The following is a 25710-nucleotide window of genomic DNA, read 5'->3' as shown; positions in this document are numbered from 1 at the left end:
TTTTTTGGTGGGGAAGGCTCAGTTTTGATAACAAATTTGCCATTTGGAAAGTTTCCTGGGGGAAAAAAATGGAGGATTTGAAATTTTCAGAGGAACTTTTTATTATATGCAGATTCCTGGCTTAATTTTCATTTAGACATTTACAATAAAACTGAAAAAAAGGAGAAGAAACACATAGTGGAAATATAAAATTCTGATTAATTTTGGTAGAAATGAATGTGTGTGTGTTCAGGCTTTCAGCTCACTAAAGCCCTAAAGATTAACATTTTGTTCTCATCCAGAAGGGGAGAAAATATCAAAACCTTTACGATCATTATGGGATAGGAAAAAAAATATCGCTCCCTTTTAGTACTAATGATGCACAAAACAGTGGCAAGCTCCCGCTTTCCAAGACTCTTGCATGATTCTGTATTTCGGGCTTTTCTCCTATCATCTCCTCCCTTTCCCCTCATCGCTAATGTTCAAATAAAAACGCGAAGCATTTTGTAAAGACACAAATGAGATGAGCCTTACAGACAGGCAACATGTTTGCGACTGCCGGCAAAGAGGCATTCGCCGCGGCGCAGCCTGCTAATGAGAGCAACCTCGCGTTGCGGGGGAAAGCTAATCAATTAGACACACCGCGTCCTAACGACGGCTTTTTGCCTAATTAGATTAGTAAAATACGTGCACAGCAGCTTTCCTTTTTTGCCTTGCAGCTAGCAGCCCGTGCCCCCGAGGAGCGCCCCGCGTCCGGCCCCGGCTGCTCCGGAGGGAAGGTTCATTGCCTCCGAGAGAAGAAGCGCATGGTTTGATTCGGAGCAAGACGAGAGCCAGATAAGCCTCCAGAAACGCTCACAAGCCTGGAATAGTATTGACCTGCAAGGAAGCGTGGGATCCCTGGGAAACGCTGATAAGCTCTCCCGAGCGTTCACCGGTTTTGCTCACGGTTACCAGATTTCTGTGATTTCCGTGATTTCTGCGCATCGCCCGACCGCCCAGAGAAGGGATAGCAGTAACGGGGCACCCCAAAACCAGTCCAGGGAGGCAGCGTTTGCAGAGCCCATCCAAGCAAGGTTATCTTCAAAGGATCACACAAAACCAAACAGTCTTCCAGGCTTGCTGGTTAGGAATTGTGGATTATCCTGTGGAAAAGAGAAAAATCCAGTTTTAAGATGCTGTTGAACAAGGATGAACCATGCATCAGAGAGCATGTTGCTCATTCCAGGGGCCAGACTGGGTTTCTTTACCAACTTTGGCTGTTTTTCAGGAGAAAGTGTTTCTCTGTCAACACGCCATGCAACCTCCGTGCCTGTCCTCGCTCCGGAGAAGCAGCTATCCCGCACTAGGAGAAGGAGCTTTATAAAGGGAGTTAGACAGACAGCCTGTAACTGATGCAGATTGATATAAAAAAATGCAAACTTAACAGTGGCCAAAACTCCTTTGCTGAGAGTCTAAACACTTCGGGGTAATTCGTCACACTTTCCTGCAATGACGATGGTTAGCTAGCGATGGCAAAGGGAGGCAGCTTAAACGGACTCTCCCGAACGCTGCATTTAGTGCATCATGCCCAGAGCTCTCCGGGTGACCACAGGAGGCCGGGGGCTGCACATCACCGACGACAGCCCATATCTACCCTTTCTGGCAGGCCCAGCTTGGCCCCATTGCCTATTTTTGCAGAGAAACCCCAAAATATGCACGTGCACTTGGTGGGGCAGGCGAATTTGTGGGCGAATCCGCCACCTCCCTGGGGGCACAGCTGCTGTCAGACCCAGCAGACCTCCAGGAGGAGGAGAGATGTTGCTCACCTCGCCTTACACCGCAGCTTTTGGATGGCCGGCCCGTGAGAAACACATGCAGAACTCGTCGCCTTGCTGTATCGGAAGAACATAGATGAAGACGTAGAGGTTTAAGGCGAGTTACAGTGATTTACTGCCCCGTATTCACGAATAGCAGCAAGCCATGAATTTACCTCCATCCCTAAGAAGGAAGGCGTGCGCAGGTCGCAGGTGGTTCACCTGCCCTGCTAAATACAGGTTTCCCCAGTATGGCTTGGGTGGCTGGATTTAACTGCTGGGGAGATTTTACCCGTAATGCTGCGAAGGCTGGGGCAGCTCGGGATTTTTAATTCCCACCTCTGCCAATGCGGGAGGCTTCACCTGCGATTTCGCGTGCTCCTCTCAGAGCAGACTTGGTGTTTTGAAACCGGCTTGCTGGAAGAGGGAGAGCCCCCATTTTTCCTGTGAGCTAGAACCAGGGCAGATTAGCACAGCTAAAATTCGTGCCTACAGCTACAGTTTCTATAGTTACTGCTGCATTTGTGTTTCACTGAGCTGCTGCAATATTAATTTTACAGGAGCTCTGCTTCCCCACGCAGGAAGGGCTTGGTCTGTCACGGGGGGGTTGGTGGGCTCATCCCAGGTACCTACTTTTAGGCGATTTCTTGGAACGCTTAATTAACTCAGTGCATGTTACTTGGTAATGAAGCAGACGAGACACGACATAGCTGAACCTGCCGCCGCGGGGACGCGAGCCGGCTGTCCGCGTGCCGGGCGCATCCGTGACACCGGACCTGTCAACCCGTCCGTCTCGTGAGTCAGGGCAGCGGCACCTGCCTCAACCTTGTGCTGTGCTCCCTCGAATCCCACCGCGGATGTGGCGCCTGGCAGCGGATAAATCACCGCCGAGCGCAGCTGGGGCAACGGAGGCGAACCGATCCGAGGCACCAGCCCGAGCCGACGCGCTCATCCGTAGCGCTAACCCCATGTAATGCGTTTTAACACACACGTCCCTAATGGGAAACTCTGAGCAGCCTCATTTTCGTCTTCCAAAATTGCAGGACGATATGAAAACTTGCAGGGGAGACGAGGTGATTACGGTGTTTATCCTGTTGCAGAGGACGTGGTTTTGGCCAAAGGAAAAGCCGGTGCACTGTGCTCCGTTGAAAGCCCTCAACCCGCTGGGCACCGACACGGTCCCGCTCCCGGCACCACGCGCACCTCCCGGCGACCACGACCGCGCATGCCTGGGGCTCAGGTGCTGCCCAGCCCGGCCAAACCCCGGCACCCCCTTCAGTCTGCCACCGGCCTTTAGCTCCGCCTGGGTTTAAAGCAAGCTGGAAGAGAAAAGGCATCAATTGTGAGCCTGCTCCGAAGCCCGCTGGGCTCGATGACGGAGTTCCCACTGAATTCAGCTGGTGCAGAGCTCCCCGTGCTTTTCTGTGCTCCAGAACAAGTTTCGATCGCAACGGACGGAAAAGGCAGGTAGCTTTTTTCCTGCATGATAAAAACAAATGAGGACTTCCCGCGGAGCAGTAAAGATTTTGTCCTCCTATAGCTTAATTATTCTCTCACTTTTGTTTCTTGCCCTGTGCAGCTTAGCTGACTCCAGCCGATTCGATTTCTGTCCTAAGCAAGGGGAGATCAGCCCTGAGGAGCCTGATCCTGCTGTCGCCGAACGCTGCAGCCTCGCTCGCCCCTTTGCGCTCAGTCTTTAGCCATTTGCAAGTGGTGTTTGCTGAAATGCCCCAGGCCCCGCTACCCAAAGCATCTCCCAAATGCCCAGGAACACACGTTAGCAATGCTGCCAAGATGACGTGCTTTTGCACGTGCACACCCACACTAAGAGCATGCAAAACAGAGGATTTTTCCCGGCTGTTTCTTCCACAGAATAAGCTCACTCGATTTCCTATTTAGACTAGGCTACAAGGAGCGCCCAGGGTGCTAGACGGATCTGCACGTGTTTTTTCCTCCTTCGCTTAGCCCTGTTTTTATGATTTCTTCCAGCACCTGCTCTCCTGTGCAGAGAGGCAACTTTGCAGGGAAGCTGCACCTTGGATGAGGTCTGTGCATCACGCTGGCGGCTCCAACGTCTCCGCTGGTGTCCAGGAGAGCTGGAGGACCGTCCAGTTAACTTGGACAGGAGCGGAGCTGGCTTGTCTCATGCACCGAGCTGAGACAGCCCCTGGCGGCCTGTTCTTCCCTGTCGCAGGTCTAATTCCCAGCCCAGCAGCTGATTTACTCGGGATAAAATTCAGGGGGTGACGGGAACCAACCTGCCGGTGGGGAGCGAGTGCTGGGCTACCCCTTCGCCCGCTGACCCCTCCGGGCGCTCGATCTACCGCTGGGGGACGGTGCGGGAAGCGGAGTCCCCGGCTGCACCCTCGGCTATGCCGGCCGCTTGCAGAGCCGCTGCCGCCGCGGGGTCTCGGTCCTGCCTCAGCTCCCAGTTTCTGGGAGGAAACACACTGGCTCCCGGGAGCTTCCCTGCCAGCTCCTGCCTTAATTTTGTTGTTCCCAGGAGCAGAGCTGGGCATTTCCCAGTGCGACTCCTAAATCTTTCCCTTTTCCTCTCTTTTGCCATCAGGATGGGCTGGTTGTGACGGGAAAGCTGCAGTAACAGGAGGGATCGTCCACTTCATCCGAGGCTGTCGAGCTTCATTATAACCCTGCTTGGCACGTGCAACCGCCGTCCCCGAGCACAAGCTGCAGCGAGACCCCTGCACAGCCCGGGACAGCTGGGTGGCTTCTGGCACCCTGCGCGGGGAGCGCTGTGCCATCTCGGAAGCATTTCAATTTTCTAGCTGTGGGTAGTAATTAGCGAAGAAGAGTGGAGCGGTCTTAGCTGTATCCCTCTTTGGGAAGGGAAGGTTTAGAATACAAATTTGTCAAAGTTTCATACAAATAATACAGCTATCTGGACCCTCATGTGGTGCAGTATCACTTTCTGGTTACAAATGATGTCTGTTTTCCCTGGAAATATCTCTGATTCCTTTTTTTTTTTTAGGTGCAAGAACCTCAGGACCTTATTCGTGTCTTTTAAAATATATTTGCAACTTCACTGGTGTAAATCTGCAACACGACGTATTGATCTGCATTCGTACTTCGCCGAGAAGAACGGGCGCTTGCTCTTAACCAGCGCGCAGAGATGCTGGGAGAAGTCGCCGATAACGATTAAGCGAAGGCCGCGCGAGCCGCTTTTAGCCTCGCGGCTTGGCGAAGCTGCCGTCTGCATTGCCATCTAGCGGCACGGCCCCGGGCCCGGCCCCGGCGGCCCACGCGAGATCCCGACCCGCGGCGCTGCTCCGGGGCGGGAGAGGGGGCTGGCAACCCCCCGGCCAAGGCTGCCCTTAGCGGCTGCTGGTGTGATGCAATCAGATCATGCCACTCAGGTTTGTTTTGTTTTTTTTCCCCCCTCCAGGCTATTTGCTGAACTAGATTAATCCAAGTATAAAAAGCGAATGACGTATGTTTACTCCTGTTTCAATCCCTGGAAAAAATGAAGCCCTGGGGCGTAACGTAGGGATGAAACGTGGGAATCCCCAGGCAGCGCGAGCGGGGCCGCACCGGGAGGGAAGGGAGCCCTTCACTGGCGCCTAGAGAAGTCCTGGCAGGAGAAAAAGGAAAGCGAACGCTGCAAAATCAGCTGTCCAGAGCTTTTCTTCACCATCCTTTAAAAACCTGCAGGAAGCTTCTACACAAACTCTCCACTTCGGGAGAACAGCTCATCGACCGCCTTGCTTTTTCCCCTACAATAAATAGCAGTCCGTTCTTCCTGCTTGGACTCACTTGCGTGTGCTCATTTGTTTTTTTTCCCCGTTGCATGTCTTCAATACCCAGCATTGTTTGTTTGCACCCTTTCACAGAACGAACCAGCCCTAAAGCAAATTATATGTGGCCCAGGACTCTGACCTCATTTGCGTAGGGCAGGTCTGGGAGAAACTCGGTGGCTTCGGCGGGGTTGCTCTGTGTGCAAACGAGTGACGCCAAGTTACTCACCTTTCGCCCTTGGTTCTTCTTCCTTAACATCCCCAAACCTCACCTTGCCTTTGAGAGCCAGTGTCCTCCTTCTTCTCAGGAGGAGAGGACAGGCCAGCAGGAGAAGACACAAACCCGTGGCGTATCGAGCGGCACCCGCAGCCCAGCGAGCGCGACGGCGCTACTTGGAGCTCCCTAACCGAGAGATGCTGTATTTAACACCTCGCTTTAAACACAGACCTAAATCCAAACTCGCCTCGTGGGGTGGCGTCTCAGACCCTCGTCGGTCCAGCTCAGGCACCGGTAAGAGGTGGCAACAAGGCAAAAGCCTCGAGGACCCTCTACACCGGGTCCAGCTTGGTCTGCAGTGACCGTGGCCAGGCAGGTCTCCAGCTGCTGGGGACCTCAGAGCAAGGGACGGCTGATGAAAGACACGGACAAAAGTACCTGTGAAATACTGGTTATATTTCTATTCCTTTTATAGCAATATAATACTCTATACAAGACTGAGAAACATACTTTCAAATAGGTTGGGTTTTTTTAATTCCCTGTACACCTACATAACATGTTTATGCAATAAGAACACATTTTTGCTACTGAATTAAGCTCATAACTTTTCAGTCCCACATTGACATAATAAGCTACCAGAACCCTGTGAGGTTTTCTTTTGCTCTTGAAACACACATTCAGATAAAGCTTCATTCAGATAAAGCTTTTATAAACACTGAAATTGCATTGCAATATCCATTTTATATATATATATATATGCATATATTAAAAACAAAACAACACAGTTCTACCTTTCATAAATACATCATACATAAAATACGTTCCCAAAATACATTCATGCATTTCCCCCTTCTAAAGATCCCTGCTTGTAGCCGAAGTGTCCGTACGCTGCGAAGGGTGGTCGCTGGGACAGGGTTGGAAGGACGGGCTCTCGTGTGCACGTGGCTACAAAATCGGGCAAAGGTTATGAAAACCTTGCAGCATTTGTGTACCACTGGGGTTAATTCCTGCCTACGAGCCCTCGGGAAAAGCAGCTCCCAGTGTTCCCTGTGGCTACCTGCCCATCCCCTTCCTGGCTGCCTCCGGGGAGATACTGCTCAGAGGTGCACGTGCTCCAAAGCAAGCGTTTTTGTGCCCAAAACCACACTCGAAGGCTTGCAATACAGCAAAAAGCATGAGCCTGGTGCCGCGGCCACCCTCGCCGCCTCCACGTGGCACCAGCTGCTGATGTTCAAGCAGACCAAGCCCACCCTCCACCTCGCTGCTAACGCTCCCAGGTCTTTCAGCAGTGACCACGTTACCGGAGACGCCAAAGTCCTTCCAGCGCTAGACAACAGTTGGCAAATCTGGACTTTTGAAAAGGCAAGCCAGCTCCCGGGCTTTGGTTGAAGAGGATCTGCGAATGGAAGAGGTTTGCTTTCCGTAAAGCCGCTCAGGGGATGGAGATTGACCTCAGCCTCGTTTATACCCCCAGTACCACGTTCCCCGTTTGCAAGGGGAGAGGCTCAACCCCGAGCAGGCTTTGCCTTCACTCAGGGCAGATTTGGTCCTTTGATAACGAACTAAAACCAGCTTCCCATCCATCCTGCGTCCGCTTATGAGAACATAAATATACAAAATATACAAAATATCTACAGAGTAATTCTAAATAGCACCTGGCACAAAATCAGTGCCAGTTATGCAGCTCAGCACTGTGCGACCTGCCCCGGGGAGCCGGTTTCATACAGTGCAGGATCCCCAGGATCGGCCCCAGTCTTCCCACGGGCCTTCGCCTGCCCCCGGAGTTGTACCTGGATTTTTTGTCTGTGCAAATATCAGCAGACTGAGCAATAAACTGGCCTGATTGGGGATGTGTAGGGAAGTCTGGAACCCAGACGTACGACTGTCAGACACCGAAATCCTGTTCTTTACCCCTTAGAAATGACCTGTGTTCAACACTGCAAGCGCGCATTCGAAGGCTGTTTTGAGGACACTGCCCTCTCTATTTGCAAACAACAGTCCAGCACCCACTTTACACAATAAAGTCTGTCACTATGGCAAGCTCTCCCTTAAGCCAGCAGTCTAGAGAAAAAAAATTAAATTCATTCTGTTTTTTCACATGTACCCCAAAACGACGTCTTTACAGAGCAAACAAAGAGAAGCTTTGCATAGATCCGTATCCCATGTGTTCCTGCACCCCACGAGAAAGCATCTGATGAACAGCAGCAAGAAATAAGTTCAAGTTTCGTACAGTACATTACAAAAGGCATCACCTTCAAACAACACAACAAAAATGAAGTGTCACCACGCCGTAAATCCTGCAAGTGAAACCAGGCAGGGAAAGTGCAGTGTCTGACAGCACTTGGGGTTGCTGCCTGTAGTGTACTGATGAATTTGCTAGACAAATCCCATCTTAAACCTATCTCCCGTTGCACAGTAATATGAACTCTCATAATTAGATGCTGAACGGAAGAGTTCAGCACAGCCAGAGCACACCGGCGCAGACGGCAAGCAATGCTGGATGCGTCACGGGGAGAAAGAAGACACCGTCTGGGCTGCCTGCTTTGCGTACAGGAGTTTAAGGGCCAGTTGTCCTCTTTGAAATGCAGACTGCAGGGCAGCAGGTCTCTTTTCAGGCCCAAGAAGCCTCATCGCAAGCTTTGCTACAGTTGGCTTTATAATGGAGATATTAGGGACCAGATCCTCTTGTGGTTTAAACCACACACGCTCCATTGGAGTTACCGGTGCGTACGTCCACTAGTGGAGGATGTGGTCCTTGCTTGTTACAGACATGGAATAAAGCTATAATAGCCCTTTCTTTAAATAAAATTAAATAACTGCATATGGCATCAGCGCACAACTTTACATGTGCTTCTGCTGTTAAGAAAACAGCAAGCACACCACTGGTTAATTAAATTATCCTTCTTGAGCTAAAAAAGCAATAATATTACTATTAATTAAAAAATGCTAGGAACTGAATAATGTCTTGTCGTAGTATTTTTGAGACTGAGAGAGAGACAGTCACTTGCACGTTTATAGTGCTATTTCTCCTCTTCAGTCTGGAGCGAAGGTTTGTTTTCCTGGAGGTCACAGTTGCCATTTTCAGATGTGCCCGAGCTTCCCGGAGCGGATTCTGCCAGTGGCGGTTTGTAAAGTAAACAGGCGACTATAAAGAAGGCAGTTCCCAGCACCTGCAGCCACAAAGATATCCGTTAGCGCTTGCACTCCCCAAACTGGGCCCAGTCCTCGGCTGGTGCAACCCAGCGAAGCAACTGCAGGTCCAGCATGACGTCCGACCGCGCGGTGCCCTCGAGCACCCCGAGCCGCCGGCACGACGGGAGACCCCAGGGCAGCCCTGCTCGGCCCCAGGACTCAACAGAAGCCAAGCGGCTGCCAGGGATGGAAACCAGAGGTCTCCAAATTCGCGAGGACAGGTCTGGAATTTTTGGCACCAGCGGGCAATTCCGAAATGAGAGCGTGAATTTGTCCAGCGGCGGTTGCTCACTTTTGGGATGAGATTTGCTGACGAGGTTTTGGGGAGGAGATAAGGGTGAAGGCTAAACTGGGGAGCAGGGCCAGATATGGCAAAAATCTGAAGTTATTGGGCTCCCCAGCAGTGAGACACTGAAAGTCTGTCCAGCTGTTCAGGCACGGATAAATACCCGGAGCACAGCGCAGCGCAGACCAGCACTACCAGAGCTATTTTCTCAAAGGATTTTGAAAGCCTCTTTATCACAGCAACTGCTAAACCCTACTCTATAAGCCAAGTGCTTGTTTGGGAGCAGTTAAAATGATGCTTTAGAGCTAATAAATATGAAATGTGCAGCTAAGCTCTCGTATCTTCCAGCAGTGATCGGGGAATGGTTATTTACAGCTTGCCCATAATGCTCTCTCTCACTCTCACTAACACTGCCGTCATGTATTTAACTCCGTTTCTAGGAAAAGTCACTTTAGTAATTGCTAGGAGGAGATTTTTCATACACTGCAACAAAAACTGTAAGCCTAGAAAATAATGAGAATATAAGAGAATGATGGTGCCGAAGCACCAGTACATGGCAAGAAGCAAATGGAGCTTTGCCTTTAGTAAAGAACATTTCCTGAATTACAGCATAATTTGTGTTATGGGCAGATCCACATAACACAGTTCTGCAAAACCCTCTCTCAGTGCAAAATGCTGCCTCCTACAGTACTGTTCATTTTATCAGAAAACGAAACAATCGGCATCACCTTGTAGACGAGTCCAGCAATCAGGGTGTATCGGCTCATGGCTGAGTTCTGGTAAACGTAGCAAGAACCTTGCTCGCCGCACTGGTCCTGCCAAAGCAGGCACGACTTATCAATCATCGAGCCAAAGGCGATGGGGCCGGGAATGCCTCCTGCGGGGAGAGAGAAGGGACCTTCGGGTTACAGAGCATCTCTCTGGCAGCCTTGCAAATGCACCAGGCTCTGCTGCTGCTGGGACTCCCCAAACAAGCTGCACCCTGTAGGGCTGTGATTTTCCAAAGAGCCCCTAGCAAAACGGCACCCAAAGCACGCCGAGTTTTAAGAACGCACAGTCCAGTGAATACTTTGACCATCCTGGACTACGGATTGCACAAGGGTTGAGAGACACACACACAGGGCCTTCAACACCTCTGCTCCTTTTGTTCTTAAAATACAGGCACGTTGCCAGGACCCTCCGTTGCCTTTACCCCGTTCTGAGATGTGTTACGAAATTCTGCATTTTCATCTGAACAGCCAACTGGATGGCTAAAGAGATGCTTCCTTCCAAAGATGACCAAAGGAAGAGACCAACTAAAAGGAACTTTTAGCATCTAAAAGCACCTAAACATCTGAATCCCCTACCTGCATGACCGTTTCTCTCACGTTGCCCCAGAGCTGTGTGAGCTATTCATAAGGACCGATCTGTTTGCTATGTTCAGCTCTCTACTTCAGTTTGCAAACCGTATGCAAAGAGAATTACTTTTTTATGAGTGCACAGGCAAGAGAAAAGCTCCTTCTTTCAACATCGTATGTCTTATCCCCCTCCTTTCCAACCCTGCATCTTTCTTCTTAGATAACAGTGTCAGATGTGCTCCACCAAACCAGTAGACCACATCTATGTGCACAAATTCGCTTTGTACTCTACCTAGAGTTCGTACTACAATCCACTGGATCCCGAGCGCGAACGACCTTTGCCTGTCGGAGACACACCTAGGGAACAAAAAAGAGGGATCGTTGGAAAACGCTGCCGGGCTGCCCAGCACCTCCGTCCGCGCACCACCACCACGCTCGGCTCCGACAGCCTCGCTCGCAGCATGGGGCCTCCTTCCCCTTTGGAGACCGAGGTTCGCCCCGGGGCAACGTCACGAGCCGGGGGGGGAACGCCTGGGTGCCTGACGGCTAATTGCTTCGCTGCGAGCGCAGAGGACAGAGCTGCAAACGCCCGTATTTGCCTTCCCAGCTAGACTGCAACAGACTGCACATAGCTACAGCCAGCAGGATAAAATGGAAACAGGGATTTTGGGGGTTTCCTGCGGCGCCGGCGCACGAAGTGGTGATCCCGTACTTACCGCAGAGTTGCTGTCAGAGCGGGAATACTGCTTAGGAAGGTGAAGAGGATCACGACGAACATGAAGAAGAGGAGCAGGGGCCTCTTTGCACAAGAGGAGGTGCACTTCCCTGCCTCCGCCTCGCCGGGGCCGGAGCGGTGGCTTTCGGCAACGCAGCTACACTCGCCGTAGACCTGGGGAACGAACGCTCGCGGTCAGTTTGTCGGGGAGAGCCCGGCGATGGGCACGGCTGGGCGGGAAACAGAAAAACTCAGGGAGGGCGGAAACCCATTGGTTTTGCTACTGAAGCGGAGAGAACCAGAAATCAGGCCACATTCCTGACACACCTCTGTTTTCAACAGGTTATTAAATAAGAGAAATGGACTTTATTTACCGGGCAGCCCTTGGGTGTCACCACCCCGTACCCGACCTCAGGAGACCTTCCACCGCCCTCCCAGGTGGTGCCTGGCTCTCAGGTACGCCCCACCTTCCCCGAGCCGTCTCTGCCTTTTCCACTGCCTTGAAGTGATGCTCAAATCTGTGCAGGCGTTTGCAGACCAGCCAAAATACTCTACAGAGCGCGTGTCGATGCCTGGCTAACGCATGGCGCTTGCAGACGTACCTTCTTGCCGCTCTTGAGGTTTCTGGACGCCTTGCATCCCGCGTGGCAGGGAGAGTAGTACATAACGCCATCGCTGCCGCAGACGGGGCTGTAGGTGTCCCGCGGGCAGCCGCACTCCGCGTTGCACGCCGCCGACAGGTTGAGGCGGCCTCCTGGCAAAGCGCTGGAGAAACACGGGAGCAGTCAGGCCTCGAACCGCTTCTTCCAGGAGGAAACGAGGTAGAACCAGAGGAGAAGGGGGGGCGATAGGAGATGCTAGCGCAGGGCCACCCCAGAGGGCCCAGGTACAACGCCAGGCTGGGGAAGGGTTTTGTCTCCCCTGATTTTAAACATGAAACAGGAATTGCGTCCTGGAAGTGCCTGTTTCCCGCAGCTGCAAAGGGAATTTAAATGACCAGCTCATGGGGAGACATCTCCATTTGGACAGGAGATTCCCACCTATTGTCTAAACCAGTAACCTATGCTATTTTTATAGCCGCCAGAGACAGCCGGGGACCTTGTGAGGGCACCTGAACAGCAGTGTGAATCAAACTCTGGCAGTGCTGGTATTTCCCAGACTACATAAGGAACCTGTTCCATAAAAGCAGATTAATTGCATAAATTTGGACATCTGTATTTTGGGGACATGGCTCTCACCCTCAGTACCTGCCTGTGAGACTGACCATGCAGTCACACTGGACATTATCTTCTATCACCCACATGATAACACATGAATTAGCACTGCACATTCAGAGTTATCCTTATCTTCTGACCACGGCCACATAGCACAAGACATATGGGATTATCATTACCTTCCCTCGTACATCTGGGTTACTCCTGCCATAGGCATGTTAGGGCAGTGGATAAAAAAGATGAAAATAGCCAGCAGACTTGACACTGTGCAAAGTAAACACAATTTGATGATTCCTGAACAGCGGAGTTTAAATTTATTCACAAGAAATCCTCCCAGAAATGTGCCTCCCCCTCCGGCTGGCACAACAAGATAACCTGAAAAAAGAAAAACACACAAACAAGTTTAGAAATGCCAGCAAGGAGTTTCTGGGTGTCTGCATATATTAATTGCAATGTTTCTGCACAACGATAACCCTTTGGCTGCTCTTTGGTGAGAGTTCATTGGATTTTGCTACGAAGCAAGCAACGATAGCTGATCCTCTGTAGCAGCTCAGATAACAGGCCATGAACTTGGTAAGGCAACGCTTTCTACGCAGAGCTCTAAAAACTGTCTGTTTAGGAGCATATCATGAATAACAACACTTCTTAGACCCCACCGAGCCCAGATCCAACTTGCTTGTGACAGTTAGATATGTTCCACAGTTCAGACTGTCCTCGTTAGAGGCTGTTGGTAATGATTCCTGGTAATGCATAAGCAGAAATAGGCTACAAGTTATTTTGCCTTCTTTTGGAGGGTCGCAGATGGCTACAGAGGCAACGCGTTTCTTGCTAACCACAGTAGACACAGCTCTGAAAACACACTTGGTACACACGTGCCGGTGGGAAACGATCCTGAACAGCTAATAGCTGAAAAGGACAACCTGCCCACGAAGGAGCTGCAAGGTGTGTTTGCTTCCACTCGAAATGGGTGACAGCGCCCTTGTGCTTGTAGGCAAAAGGTAGAAGAACACTGCAGAGAACCAGTTTCCTTACCAAAAAAGGTAGCAGCTTCAGAGGCACTTAAACTAAACTGAGACTCGAGGAACTTGGGCCCAAACGTGGACATGCCAGCAATGAGGGTGGCTTCAGTGGCTCCTGCTAAGCAGAGGAAGATGAAGGTGGGGTTCTTCAGAAGCAGCAGTACTGACCTGGCAAGGACAAATATATGGGAATTGAATCTCTGTGGCACATTTTGATTTCAAGTCTGTCCCCAAGACCAGGGAACAAAGTTGTTCTTCATATTTATGTACATGTTACTCATATGTGCCCAGGTACTCCTGAGAGTAACAACCTCTTTTAACCACGGGTGTTTTGCAACTCATGGGAAATACCAAGCAAACCTTTCCGTATGGAAGAAGCACCTTCAAGACACCTTATATCCCACTGGAAAACAGAAAGCAATCTTTCTCCCACAAGCTAGGCACAGTTTTACTTTAGGATTAATGTGTAAGTTGAGCAAATACGTTTTCTTTTTGACCCACTGGGATTTAATAGAGAGACATAGATACTCCTGAAATATTGCCATGTGTCACTTATATGCAGAAAGACGATCCAGAAATGATTCCATCTCCGAGATCCAGAAACCCCCTCAGGCAGGCGGGATGGTCTCAATTATCTTCCACTCTCTCGGATATTGGACTAAGAGGGTTTTCGCTGCTTTGCAGGGATTGTTTTGTAACTAGCTTGACACTCTGCCACGTAACTTTCCCCAAGTTTTGCACGAGCGCGCCGAGCACTGCGACAAAACATCCTGCTTCGGAAACTGGAACAACGCGGCTCGCTCTGCAGCGATGGCAGCAACGGCGATGCAGCGGGCTGCTCGCTGCCTTGGAAGTACGAACCACCTCGCAGTTACCGCTTTGGAGGAAATGGGAAATGGGAGAAAAGCTACCGCAGGACAAGCGAGTGTGAGATGGGCTGAGGCTCAGCATCAGATATACCAGGATTTTAGGGATTTGTGCGATTTTACTCATGTGAAGTGGACAAGGTCATTACAGCAAAAGGATAAAGAAGCTGAAAGACAGAAATACCACACATTCCTACACCTTGATTTCAGGGGGCTTTATAATAACCACTGTCCAGCTGTTAGGATTAGTTTAATTTACGAAACAGTTCTCCAGGACCAACCTTTTCAACTGTGCTTTACTTGCAAGCATAAAGCCTAATCTGTTAGCTAGAAAACACATTTTCTGGAACTCTTGGCTGATGTATAAATTGTACGAATGCTTCCACCTTTGCACAGTTCAAGAGAAAAGGGAGGAGTTGCTTCATGGCACATGACACATGAGCCCGCTGGCCAAAGGTTATGGGCTAGACTCGCAGGTAGGAAAACACAGAGGAACTCCTTTCGGCACTAGGATGAAGGACTGCCTCATTTTGCCTATTGTTTGCAGACTGTAGGTGTAGCTGTGAGTTACTGCTGCATATAAAAGCTTAACAAAGCCAACGCAGATCTTTTCGCTGCTATCAGCAGGATTTTAATCATGCCCAGAAATTACCTAACTCTTCTGAAGTCTTGACTGTCCTCCATCCTTGCAGCCCAAGGGATTTCAGGAAGCTCAGCACTGCCAAGAGAGGGATTCTGCTACGTAGAAAAGTCTGCTCCTGCAAGTCTTTCCTCACCCAGGTACACAGGGGTGCTCTTTCCTCATGCAATGGTCCTCACAAATCTAGTTAGGACAAAGCGCTCCCGTCCTGCCTTGGCGCAGCTGTATGTGCACTCTGTTCGAATCCCTCTGCTCGGACATCTGGGGATATTTCATGTGAGCAACCAGAGCGGAGCACACAATAAATAAAAGTATGCTGACAGAATCAGATAAATGAAAATGCTATTTTATCAGGCCCTTTCAACCCAAGAATTAAGACTGATGTCTCTTCAGGGCAGAGGCTTAAGCTGTATGGGCTGCGTTCCTGTAAGCTCCTGCTATTTGGGAGCGCCGTGAATACAGCAACTCATTAAGCAATGCCTGCTCTCTTAGAGAGGACCTGACAGCACGGAGCAGTATTTTATTTCATCAGTATTTCTGCTTATCTTCTGTGGGACTCTTAATGTCTGCAATGTGAGAAAACATGTAGCATCTGATCCCTTATTAAAAGAAAAGCGACGGGGTCCTTTGTCCTTTTCTCTGCATGGGTCTGCACGAACACAAGTGCTGCACTCACAGATGCGATCTCTTCTTTAATGCAAGCTTCTAGAAGAGCATCCCTTCAAGGCACTTCCCTTTTATTAATCAAAACCAGGAAACACAGAAGTCTGTTGGGTTTGCGCTTTCAAAAGAGGAGACATTTCTGAGGTTTTAAAACAACAAAAACCACATTAAGATCTGGACTGATCTGACCTGCTTGTTTGACGTAAGCGGAGCGGCCCACCTTCGGGTGCTCATTGCTCAGGAACGATGCTTTGGGCTGCTCCCAAAGGATGAGCTAACTCCGCACCTTTCACCCAGGCGCATTCACCAGGAATCAATGAGAGCTTTGTTCGCGTGAGGCAAGCAAAGCATAAAGCACTGCTCCTCAGCCGTCTTAGCTGCCCTGTTTGTGTTGGTTTTAGTCATAACCTTATCATTATTTAAATGCAGGTTTTGAATTTAATTTCCGTGCAGAGGATAAGTCGTGACCTCGGAAAATGGCACCCAGTCAAGAATGCCATTTAATAACAATATTGAAATCTGTTCAATGTAATATTCTTCATAAAACTGCCTTAACCCCTGGTAAACTGCCTACGAAATCTCCCGCAACTTCAAACTATTCCTTACTATGACAGAAGTTGCTTTGGCACAACACAGATTGACTAGTGCTGAAAAATACTCTTCTGAGCACTTGTTTCAGTCCTCCTTTGCCAGAACAAAAGCAAATACCACACCTACAGTTCAAAAATAATTGCTGGCAGCTACACAAGATCTGGCAATGTTTAATGTTTGCCTTGTGCAGCTGTCACAGAGATGCAAGTTCTTCCCTTAAGAATAGTCCTGGGAGAGGTACAGAAAGAAAAAAATCCCCTTACTGATGGCCAATTCGCCTTCCAAAAGGAAACGATACCCAGGTGACCCAAAGTCTCTCTCCATATCCACATCTTAACACATTCAGTTAACACTAGGCTGTAAACAGAGAAGCATCTCCCCATCCTCCATTTAAATACTACTAACCAAAAAAAAACCAACCAACCAACCGAAAAAACATAACAGGCTTCAAAGATCCATGGCAAGTGTTCCCAGGTTAAAAGACCGCATTTTAGTTTGGTCCCTTGCTTGTTCCTACCCAGTGCTCTAGGATTCTTTTAAGCCAGTTCCTACTAAACTGAACTTGGTGCAAGCGTGCTTGCATACGCCGCAGAGCCAAGCAGCCGCCCTGTGATCAAGCACGCTGCTGTATCACCGCTTTGCAGAAGAGGTAAGAAGAAAAAACACATAAAAGGTGCCTGGAAGATGGAAAGGCAAAAAAGGAAGCCAAGAATAAAACAGAAAGGGAACCGAAAGCTACAATCAAGGATATCTCACTTCCTGAATTTGAAATGGAGATAAGACTCATTTTCATCCTTTTTCCCCTCTCTTTTCTCATTAAAAGGACAAAATAGGGATCTAAGATGAGACAAAAATAAGAGGAAAGAAAGAAAAGCTCAGAAAAGACAGAGGAGACATTGGACAACACCCAACTGTGCCAGGTGAGGCCAGACATGAGCAGACAGGAAGAAATAATGCCACTGAGGAGAGAGAATTAAATGGCGATGTCTGTGCACATAATATCACTTAAAGATTGGCACTAAGCCACACGCTATAAAACTTAGCATGTTGCATATGACTGTAGGTGATTCTTCTTCACACGGGGAAATGAGCTTCTGAAAACACTAGACAAGACTGCCTTTTGTTCCCTAGCCTGCCTCGCAATCTCCAGCCAGAATTTCTATTTAAGCCACTTTGCCCGGTTTTGAGCTGCAAGGAGGTGAATACCATTTATTCAAAAGGAGCTGAAAGCCTCTGGCAGCTGATGGGATCAGGCTCTTCACAAACTCCTTTGCGGGAAAGTGTCATCGCTATATTTGCAGATGGGCAAAATATTTTAACTAGTATTGTAGAAAGCAAGCTGAACTTGGGCTCATTCCTCTCAATTATGGGGAGAGTTCCCTGAACCTCATGCATGGGATGGTTTTCTCACCTAGGCAGATCTTTAACTGTTTTGCCGAAGTCAGGATCTGATGCTTTTTTGTGGCTCCCGTCCTTCAGTTGATGGGCCTCCGACACCCTCATAACAATATAGCGCTGGGATCCTGAAAACCAGAGGCAGAAAGGCACAAAGAGCATGTGAGATATGGGATGCAGATGCTGTGCAAGTGGTGAATTCACAGGGGGAGAATGCAACACAACATCCTCTGCCAGCAAGCCCGACTCAGCTGCTCGGCTGCTGCTCAGCAGCGTTTCCTTGTCAGAGAGGCATGTTTTTTTCCAACAAATGCTTTCCTCCAGGCATTTCCATGTCTGCGTTCCCTCTCTTTCCCAGCAATCAACAAGGAGTGCCCAATACCCTGCCCATGACACCTAATGACCGTAGGAGATCTCTGTGCTCCCCACCAGCCTGGTCTTGAAGAAGTCTCCCCTCCCTCTGCAATCCTTCTTATTAGTGGGACAAGACAACACAAGAACGGGGAATCAGGTAGCTGGAAAGCCAAAAGTGGGAAATTAATATATGAATTACACTTTAAAACACGAGAACCTCTTTCTCCGCCTGTCGCTTCCTCCCCCTTTGCCCTGTGTCCAACGCACAAGTTGGGAGTATCACCAAATGGAAGAAGGGAGGGAGGTGGGAGGGAAGCCAGTGTGCTGCACATCTGCCGACGGCCAGCAAACGCGGCATTTGTGCCAGTGGGCAGTGAATGACAACAAAAGGCAAAAGCAGAGAGGGCGAAGGAAGGGGAGGCCTCACCATGGCAGATGGAGACCAAAGACGCGCATGAAGGGCAAAGCCCGCAGGGAAAATGAATCCTGCTCCTTCTCCTTATATGCACGAGCGCATATGGCACGCGAGCCCAAACGTGAGCACAAGGACACGGGGGGCATTGGCAGAAGGCAAATCTCAAGCAAACAGGGATGCACTGTTTTGCCCCGGGGTAATTAAGTTCTAGTGACAGATCCCTCTCCCACACCAGTGCAAAGGAGCTAATTTGCAAGGTCTCATTTACAGCCTCATCAGATCTGACTGCCCAGAGGGACCCGGCAGCTGATGGCTGCTCAACCACAGTAGCCTGAACCGGCCAAAAGCGTAGGTGCGACACAAAGTGCCACGAAAATCCAGTCCTCTTCCCTTGTGATCCCACCTTTCGCGGCAGGCATACCTGGGAGGCGGTGAGGGTAACCCAGGATGGGGATGGAGATGAGGAGGGAGGCCACTCCTGCCCCAAGGAAGCCGATCCACCATGCCCCCACCCAGAGCGTGTTTTCCGGGGTGATGCTGATCCTGCAAGAAACACAACAAGAAAAGGACACAAGGGAGAAAGGTGGTGGTTTGAACAGCAGAAGAGCTTGACTCTCCTCTTGCTAATCCTGGCAGAGGTCGGGAGGAGTACGGGGGAACCAGCAAAGGAGACCTAGCACTGGCATGGGGCTTTGACCTCCCCCATGAGCATGGGGACACCAAAACCCCCTCCTGGCTGCCACATGGGCGAATGGCTTCTTGCAACCAAGCCCCCGAGATGGGCCTTCAGTTCAGAGGAACCTTTGGTTCACTTTGCATTTAAATAGAGGCAAAGGACCGGTGAACTCCTCCGCCACGTGCACGGCTCCCAGAGGAAGAAGTGAGGCCTGTTGGGCAGACGTGGCTCTCTGCACAAGGCAGCCCTGGCCCCGCTCCGCTTCACCCCTTCCACGTGTCCGCCCCAGCAGACATCCAGCATCGGCGGCTTTGCCATAGCATGGCCAGGGCACGAGGAATTGAGGCTGAGACCCAGCTCCACAGAGATAATTCTGGATTTCAGCTGGATGCTGAGAGTCTGGATGTTTACGTGTTTTGCCCAAGTTACACCAAAGGGAGGTGGCAGAAAAAAGTTCCCTAGCGGAAACCTAAAGCTCCCAAAATCCAGACCGGCACGCCAACCATCACTGCCTCCACACCCCGGCAGAGTCTATCTTACTGGAGACCGCAAGATTTGATGAGTGACTGCTCAGGAAATTACATTAGTTAGCCCTCCTTTAATGTCTAGTTTGCACATTCACCTCTTCAGATTTCATTTGTACTTTGGGGGATGCTCTGATCGTCGTTCAATCCCAGACCCATCCTTTGGGAGAAAGCCTGGGAGATCACCCATTCCTTCCCCCAGAAGCAGCACCTGGAGACCACCTCCCCCTTTTTAACCCATTCATTTGCCAAAGGGACTGCAAGTCAACAGGAGAAAACAATAAATTAAAAGTCCTACAAGGAGGGAACGGGTGTTGCGGCTGGATCACGGGGAGGAAGAGTGGCATAGTTGGCAGTGTTGCCAAATGAGGGAACTCATTCAAAAAATTCACCTGCTGCTCATCGCCCAATTAGAGCAAGCAGCACAGCGTAAGGACGGATTTAGGCTGACAGGTTGGTGAGCAATTTTCTTCCAGCGACAGCATTCGAGCTTCAACCCCCCCCGCCACGGCCTGCTCGCACGCTGCCGGGAGGAACGCCGCTGAGCGCGACGGGCACGCTCCCACCTAGCGATCCTCCAGATTTTTTGACCCCAAAGGAAACATACAGCATAAAGGAAAAGGAACAAGATTATTTTTTAGCGACTTACTCTCTGCCAATTTCAGTATAAATATTTAGAAACATTCCTCCTACCAGATAACCCGCTGCAGGCCCAAGGATTGCAGCAGTGTAGAAAACAGCTGAAAGGGAAAACAAGCAACGTTAGAGACGCGGCAGCATTGCAGGGGAGGCGCCGGCGGCAAGGAGCGGCGACGCCTGGGACTTCAGCTAAGGGAGCGCAAAACCGACTGCGGGCAAGAGCAACTTCGGGGATGGCGCGAGGTTAAAAACGGCACCAAACTGGAAGACGCCGTGCGCACGCAGCTCTCCCCACGCGGCCAGGCGCAGCGCCGGGGGAGGCCGAGCGCCCGCTTTGCAAGGCGGGGTGGCAGAAGAAGGGGAGCAAATTCCGGTTTGCTACAGCTCCGACGAGTTTTTTTTTTTGTTTTGCCCCTTTGAAAAACTCGTTCAATGGAAAAACACGGTTATGTAGTTACTATTTTGTTATTTACCATGGGTGCATGTGACCCCGCAAACACACACTGACTGCCGGCGTGATGAGCAAAACTGTTGTCTCACCGCCAACAGCAATAAGCAACATCTACACTAAATGCTGCAGCACCGGGACTTATTTTGGTTCACTGCTGTGGAAAGATCATTGACTATTTCACCCAAGCGTGCTATAAATATTTGGCAATCGTTAAATGATCAGCAATACAGAATAGTGGAATGAACTAAGCTTATTTTTTGGTAAAGCTTCACCATCCTTTACACTACAGCAGTACTGAAATGTTTCAGTGAACATCCTTCTCGTGCCGCGGTACTAACGGGGCAACATCCCTAGGACAGCAGGTTGGCACGAACCTCGTATCATGCCTATATTTGCTCGCGCTTGAGGGCTCTCCCATGCCGACACCTGCGCTGGAGCGGAAGGCACCTCCAGGTCTGCAGGGTGGATACAGCAGGAATATTTCAGCACTTGTAAAAATCATTCCTGCCTGTAAACAACTGGAAGGGGGAAAAAATAATCAAAACCTTCCAAGCAGCTGCTGCTTCTCTCTGATTTTCATCTTGTGTGTTATTTAGAACAAAAGACTTGGAGTATCTCTTGTGAAATTTCTCCACGCTGTCTATTCGGTGCCAACACAGATGGACCGGGTTTCCCTCCCACCAGCAAAGCCGACAGATCCAGGCAGGAGTTCTTCCACCAGAAGCTGCTCGACTTACCAATGTACACAGGGGAGTAGTTAGTCTTGACATTTTCATCTAGATAGGTCACGCCAAGAGTGTAGAGCGGAGTGGCTCCGATGCCGTGGAGGAACTGCCCGAGCATGAAGACGAACCTGTAGCTCGCGAGGCCGGAGACGGCCTCCGTGCAGGCCAGGCTCTGGTTAGAGGCGCACACGCCGACGTCCTCCGACAAAGGCACCTCGTAGCGGCCCGTGGTGAAGTGGGGCAAGGCGAAGAGCAGGGAGCCGAGGCCCATGACCAGCACGCCCCAGCCCAGCCACCGCGGCTTGTGGCCGTTCCCCCCAAAGTAGCTGACGAAGGTGAGGCAGATGCACGCCGCGATGTCGTAGGAGCTGGCGATCAGCCCGCTCTGGTAGCTGCGGAGATCAAAGCGCCGCTCAATGGAGGTGATGACGGTGTTGATGAAGCCGTTCACCGTCATTCCTTGCAAGAAGGACGCCGCGCAGAGGAAAAACAGGATGCCCTTGGGCGTGTTGAAGAACTGCAGACAGCCGGGCGTGAAGGCCCCCCACCCGCACGCAAGTTCCTCCTCCTCCGCGGACACATATTTGATCCCTTCGCCGTACTGCGCTTTCTCTTCCGGGGCTGCCTCGCAGAGGGGCTTCGTGCACGAGTCCGAAGGGCTGCTCGCGCTGGAATATAAAGTGCTGTTGCTTAGCGGTGTGTCGCAGGTGTCCTTGGGGCTCAGTGCATCAAAACTCAAGCTGTTCTCAACCGGAGCAGGTGGACTGGAAAACACGAGCGTCTGGGCGAAAGGGAAGCCATTTTCTCCTGTTAAATTATGGGGCATTTCCATGAATGGGAAACCAAAGCTGAGCAGCAGGTTGGGTTCTGTTGGGGGCGAGGGGAGGGATTGCTCGGGATTTCTCGCCGGGATGTCTTTGCAGGGTAGTGAGGACGCAGCTGCCGGGGAGCTGCAATCTTTGGCGCTTAGGTCAGCAGGAAGATGGCCAACGTCTGAGTCAGGAACATTTCATTCTGCAAAGAGAAGAGGAGATGCCGTTAGCCAGCTCGGCACACGAAGCACCCCACGACTGTCATTCGATCCTGAAACAAATCCTCACAACTGCTCCGATTCCTTCCAAACCTGCGAACAGGCCAGTCGAACGGCGTCGGTGACCACGCGAGGGCTACGCTGCCCGCCGCGAGCTGACGCCGCCTGGAGCCACCACGACAAAGACCAAAAGCCACCGCGCCTGTGCCGGGACAGGCGTTTGGACACATTCACGGGGTCTAGTTTCCAATAGTCTTGAGTGAGTCCACTCAAGCCTAAGAAGAGAGACAGGTACACCTGGAGGGAGCCGAATCACCTTGCCGCGCGCTTGTCTGTCTTCACTGACTATAGAGGCAGGTTGGATGTCTAAATTAGGCTGCACGCTTCTAGGTGGCTAAAATTAGATCATGTTAATCTCAGCCTTTCTGTTGAAATGGGTTTTTTAAATAGAAACATCTGCTTGACAAAGCTTTGATTTCATATAAAACTGCACCAAAACCTCCCAAGTGTTGTTCCTTTTGTAGGATACTTTTTCTTAAATACAGCAGCATTTCACCCATGCATTTCAGCTTCCGGCTAAGTGTTTTGGTACCTCAGTTACTGGGGTACCATTAACCACAGAAAAAACAATGCCTTTAGAAACATTAAAAAAAAAAAATCAATTAAAGGCATTCTCACTACCAATTGAAGCCCCTTATCTTTTTTTTGTTGGTTTTAGGTCAAAGCGATTCCGGTTTGACATTGGACCCTTAGTCTGCCAGGCACAGCGTTTTCACCTTTCCTTTCTCCTGTGCGAATCCTGTGGAAAGCTAAAAGTTTCCCACTGGTAAAAGTCCTTTGCTCTCTCTTTCATATTATGCTAATAACAGTTTATAATTATCCTGAAAAATTTCCACAGTCAGACTGATTTTATTTCGGGCCCCTAGATCTGTTTACAGCTCCTCACTAAAATCCTTTCTATAACTAATTAGACTGTACGTGCCATTCGAGAGCAAGCCGGAGGGCACAGGCAGCTGACTCTGAACTGATTACCAATCGCACATCGCCTTCTTGCAACTGGTTCTTGTGCTGTATTCTCTTAGTAGCTCAGCATCCAATCACTGCCAGCAAAAAAGAGTATTTTTTGTTAAATGCGAATGTGAACTATAGTTTATCAAAATAGTAAAGTTCTCGCTTGAATAACGATCTTAAATGTGCAACAAATGCTAGAAAAAAATATTGCAGAATATCTTCGAAGCATCCTGCGCTTCCTAATCACTAGGAACTGGTGAGGAGCTGCCAATATTTGTTCAAGAGGTTCCTATAAAAAATGTTCCTCTTTAGACTGTAATCAGCTTCCTAAATAGGGAACAGGAAAAATGGTCATTTGTTTGCCCAGTAAAACAAGCCATGTTCTTATCACTGTAATCTGGGAAAATTGCAGCCTTCGGCAAAGAAGTTAATATGCATCTGTGTGCTGCTGGAAAAGTTCATTGATTGTGGACCACGGAGCGCACTGGCACCCATTTGTTTCTTGGAGCTGGCGGTTCTTGCTGGCACTGGGGCAGGCAGACTTAGCAGCATTTGATGCTTGGAGGACCATCAAGGTCCTTCTCCCACCTGGGAAGGGCAGAGGCTATACCAAATATGCAAGCATACAACTTTAAGAGGGTACTTTTTACTTTGCAGGGTACTTTGCAGGTCCACAGCTAGCCTCCTCTGGGTAATTTATAAATTTGCTGGCTGTTTACAGTGTAGGATAACCCAGAAGCACATTTATAGTTCCTAAGCCACTTCTACTGTGTTAAAAGCGATGTTCTTTGGGTGCTGTCAGTACAAAAACCTCCAGACTACTGTTAACATTTGTAAATGCAGAAACTAAGTGCAGGCTTTGAAATTTAGCTGCAGAGCCAGACTTTTGTAATGTGTTGTCACAAAAAAGATAACACCTTAGATGCAGGGCTATAATTTTAAACTCTTTCTTCCCTCCAATGTCCTTATGAGTCTTATGGCTCTAAATCTATTTTCTTAGCTTTGGATGCAATATTGGAAGCAGTAAATAAGAGTGCTGTAGCCCTCTAACTTTATTAAAGTCAAAAGTGATTATTAGATATTGGATTAGACTTTTAGGGGTGCAAATGGTCACGTTGTCCCAGTGTGAATCAAAAGGGCCTTCTGCAAGGAAGCCGAGCGATACCAGCCGCACGCTTCCCCACGTTGTGCGTCTGACGCCACGTCGGACTGCGCTTGTGAAGAAGGTTACATAGCTGGTGGCTGATCTTGCTGTCACTGACCTCAGCAGAAAAAAGAAAAACCCACCTGGGCTGGTCGCTTAGCTTCCATCCTTGCTTTGCTGGCTTCCAGAGGGACCAACGGCTAGTACTAGTGATGCCCACCTAAAAATTACCGCGCCTCTAAAATCAGATGGGTGCATCCAGAGGATGAGCCGTCTGATTTATCTTAGCTATGACTGTCATCCACAGACCCCCATGTCTCTTTGCTGACCCGGGGAAACCCAGACGCTTCAGCCTTGGTGCAGACACCAAGGATGAGAAAAGCCACCCCAGCAGCTAGGGGCAAAGAGCATTTACCAAGCAGTTTCCAAGATTTTCATGAAAGTTTTCTTTACCTTGAAGCAGCAGGAGTCTGTGCACCCAGATCCCAGCGCCTGCATCATCCTCCCCTTCCAATCCTTCACAGAAATGCAGGGAACGCACATTTTCAAGAAAGCAACAAATCTTCCTTCCAAGCAGCAGATGTTCCCCCCTCCACACACAGAAGCCTCTTTTTCTGCCCCAAAGTACACTCCCTGCCCTTCTCCAGCCCTGTCTGGACTAACACTCTGTATCCCTGTGCTCCACGAAGGAAGCCAGTTTGCTACACATTAATGTCCACCAAGCTGCTTTTTATCTCTCGGAGTGTTTCTAAACTGTAACCGACACACTCACTAGGAATATTAGCTTTCATGTGAGCCATATGCCACTTTCGAGGACAAAATATAATCTTTAGGAAAAAAAAAACACCCAACAACTTCATGCAAATCATTCTTATTCATCTCAGCCATACATTTATTGCTTCTCGTTTATGTCTACTTTTACTGACTCAGCTGGTGATTTCTTGCTTACTTTAAACCATTCCCAATGCTATTATCTTGAAGCTACAGATTTATTCATTTTACTGTAAGATTTTATCTGAATTTTTAAAGATGCACAGCTGGTTCCAGACTGTCAACATTACCAAGTCAACCCAAGGAAA

General features: G+C 49.6%; 1 protein-coding gene across 1 annotated transcript in view; it reads right to left on the bottom strand.

Annotated features, from left to right (window-relative positions):
* Window positions 1–6270: 6270 nt before the first annotated feature.
* SLCO4A1 (solute carrier organic anion transporter family member 4A1) overlaps window positions 6271–25710 on the bottom strand; it is a 28583-nt gene continuing 9143 nt past the window's right edge. Inside the window, exons 2-12 of the mRNA XM_067307844.1 lie at window positions 21459–22460; window positions 20281–20371; window positions 18853–18974; window positions 17679–17790; window positions 13521–13675; window positions 12668–12863; window positions 11877–12039; window positions 11276–11448; window positions 10852–10916; window positions 9951–10099; window positions 6271–8914 (exon numbers count right to left, since the gene is read on the bottom strand). Coding sequence (XP_067163945.1) covers window positions 8765–8914; window positions 9951–10099; window positions 10852–10916; window positions 11276–11448; window positions 11877–12039; window positions 12668–12863; window positions 13521–13675; window positions 17679–17790; window positions 18853–18974; window positions 20281–20371; window positions 21459–22278 — 2196 coding nt within the window. The 5' untranslated portion in view covers window positions 22279–22460 and the 3' untranslated portion in view covers window positions 6271–8764. The remainder of the gene's footprint in view (window positions 8915–9950; window positions 10100–10851; window positions 10917–11275; window positions 11449–11876; window positions 12040–12667; window positions 12864–13520; window positions 13676–17678; window positions 17791–18852; window positions 18975–20280; window positions 20372–21458; window positions 22461–25710) is intronic.

Source organism: Apteryx mantelli, chromosome 18 (assembly GCF_036417845.1).
Source record: "Apteryx mantelli isolate bAptMan1 chromosome 18, bAptMan1.hap1, whole genome shotgun sequence".
Classification (NCBI taxonomy): domain Eukaryota; kingdom Metazoa; phylum Chordata; class Aves; order Apterygiformes; family Apterygidae; genus Apteryx; species Apteryx mantelli.
The sequence above is the reverse complement of the archived record's forward strand: the minus strand, read 5'-3'. Positions and strand labels throughout refer to the sequence as shown.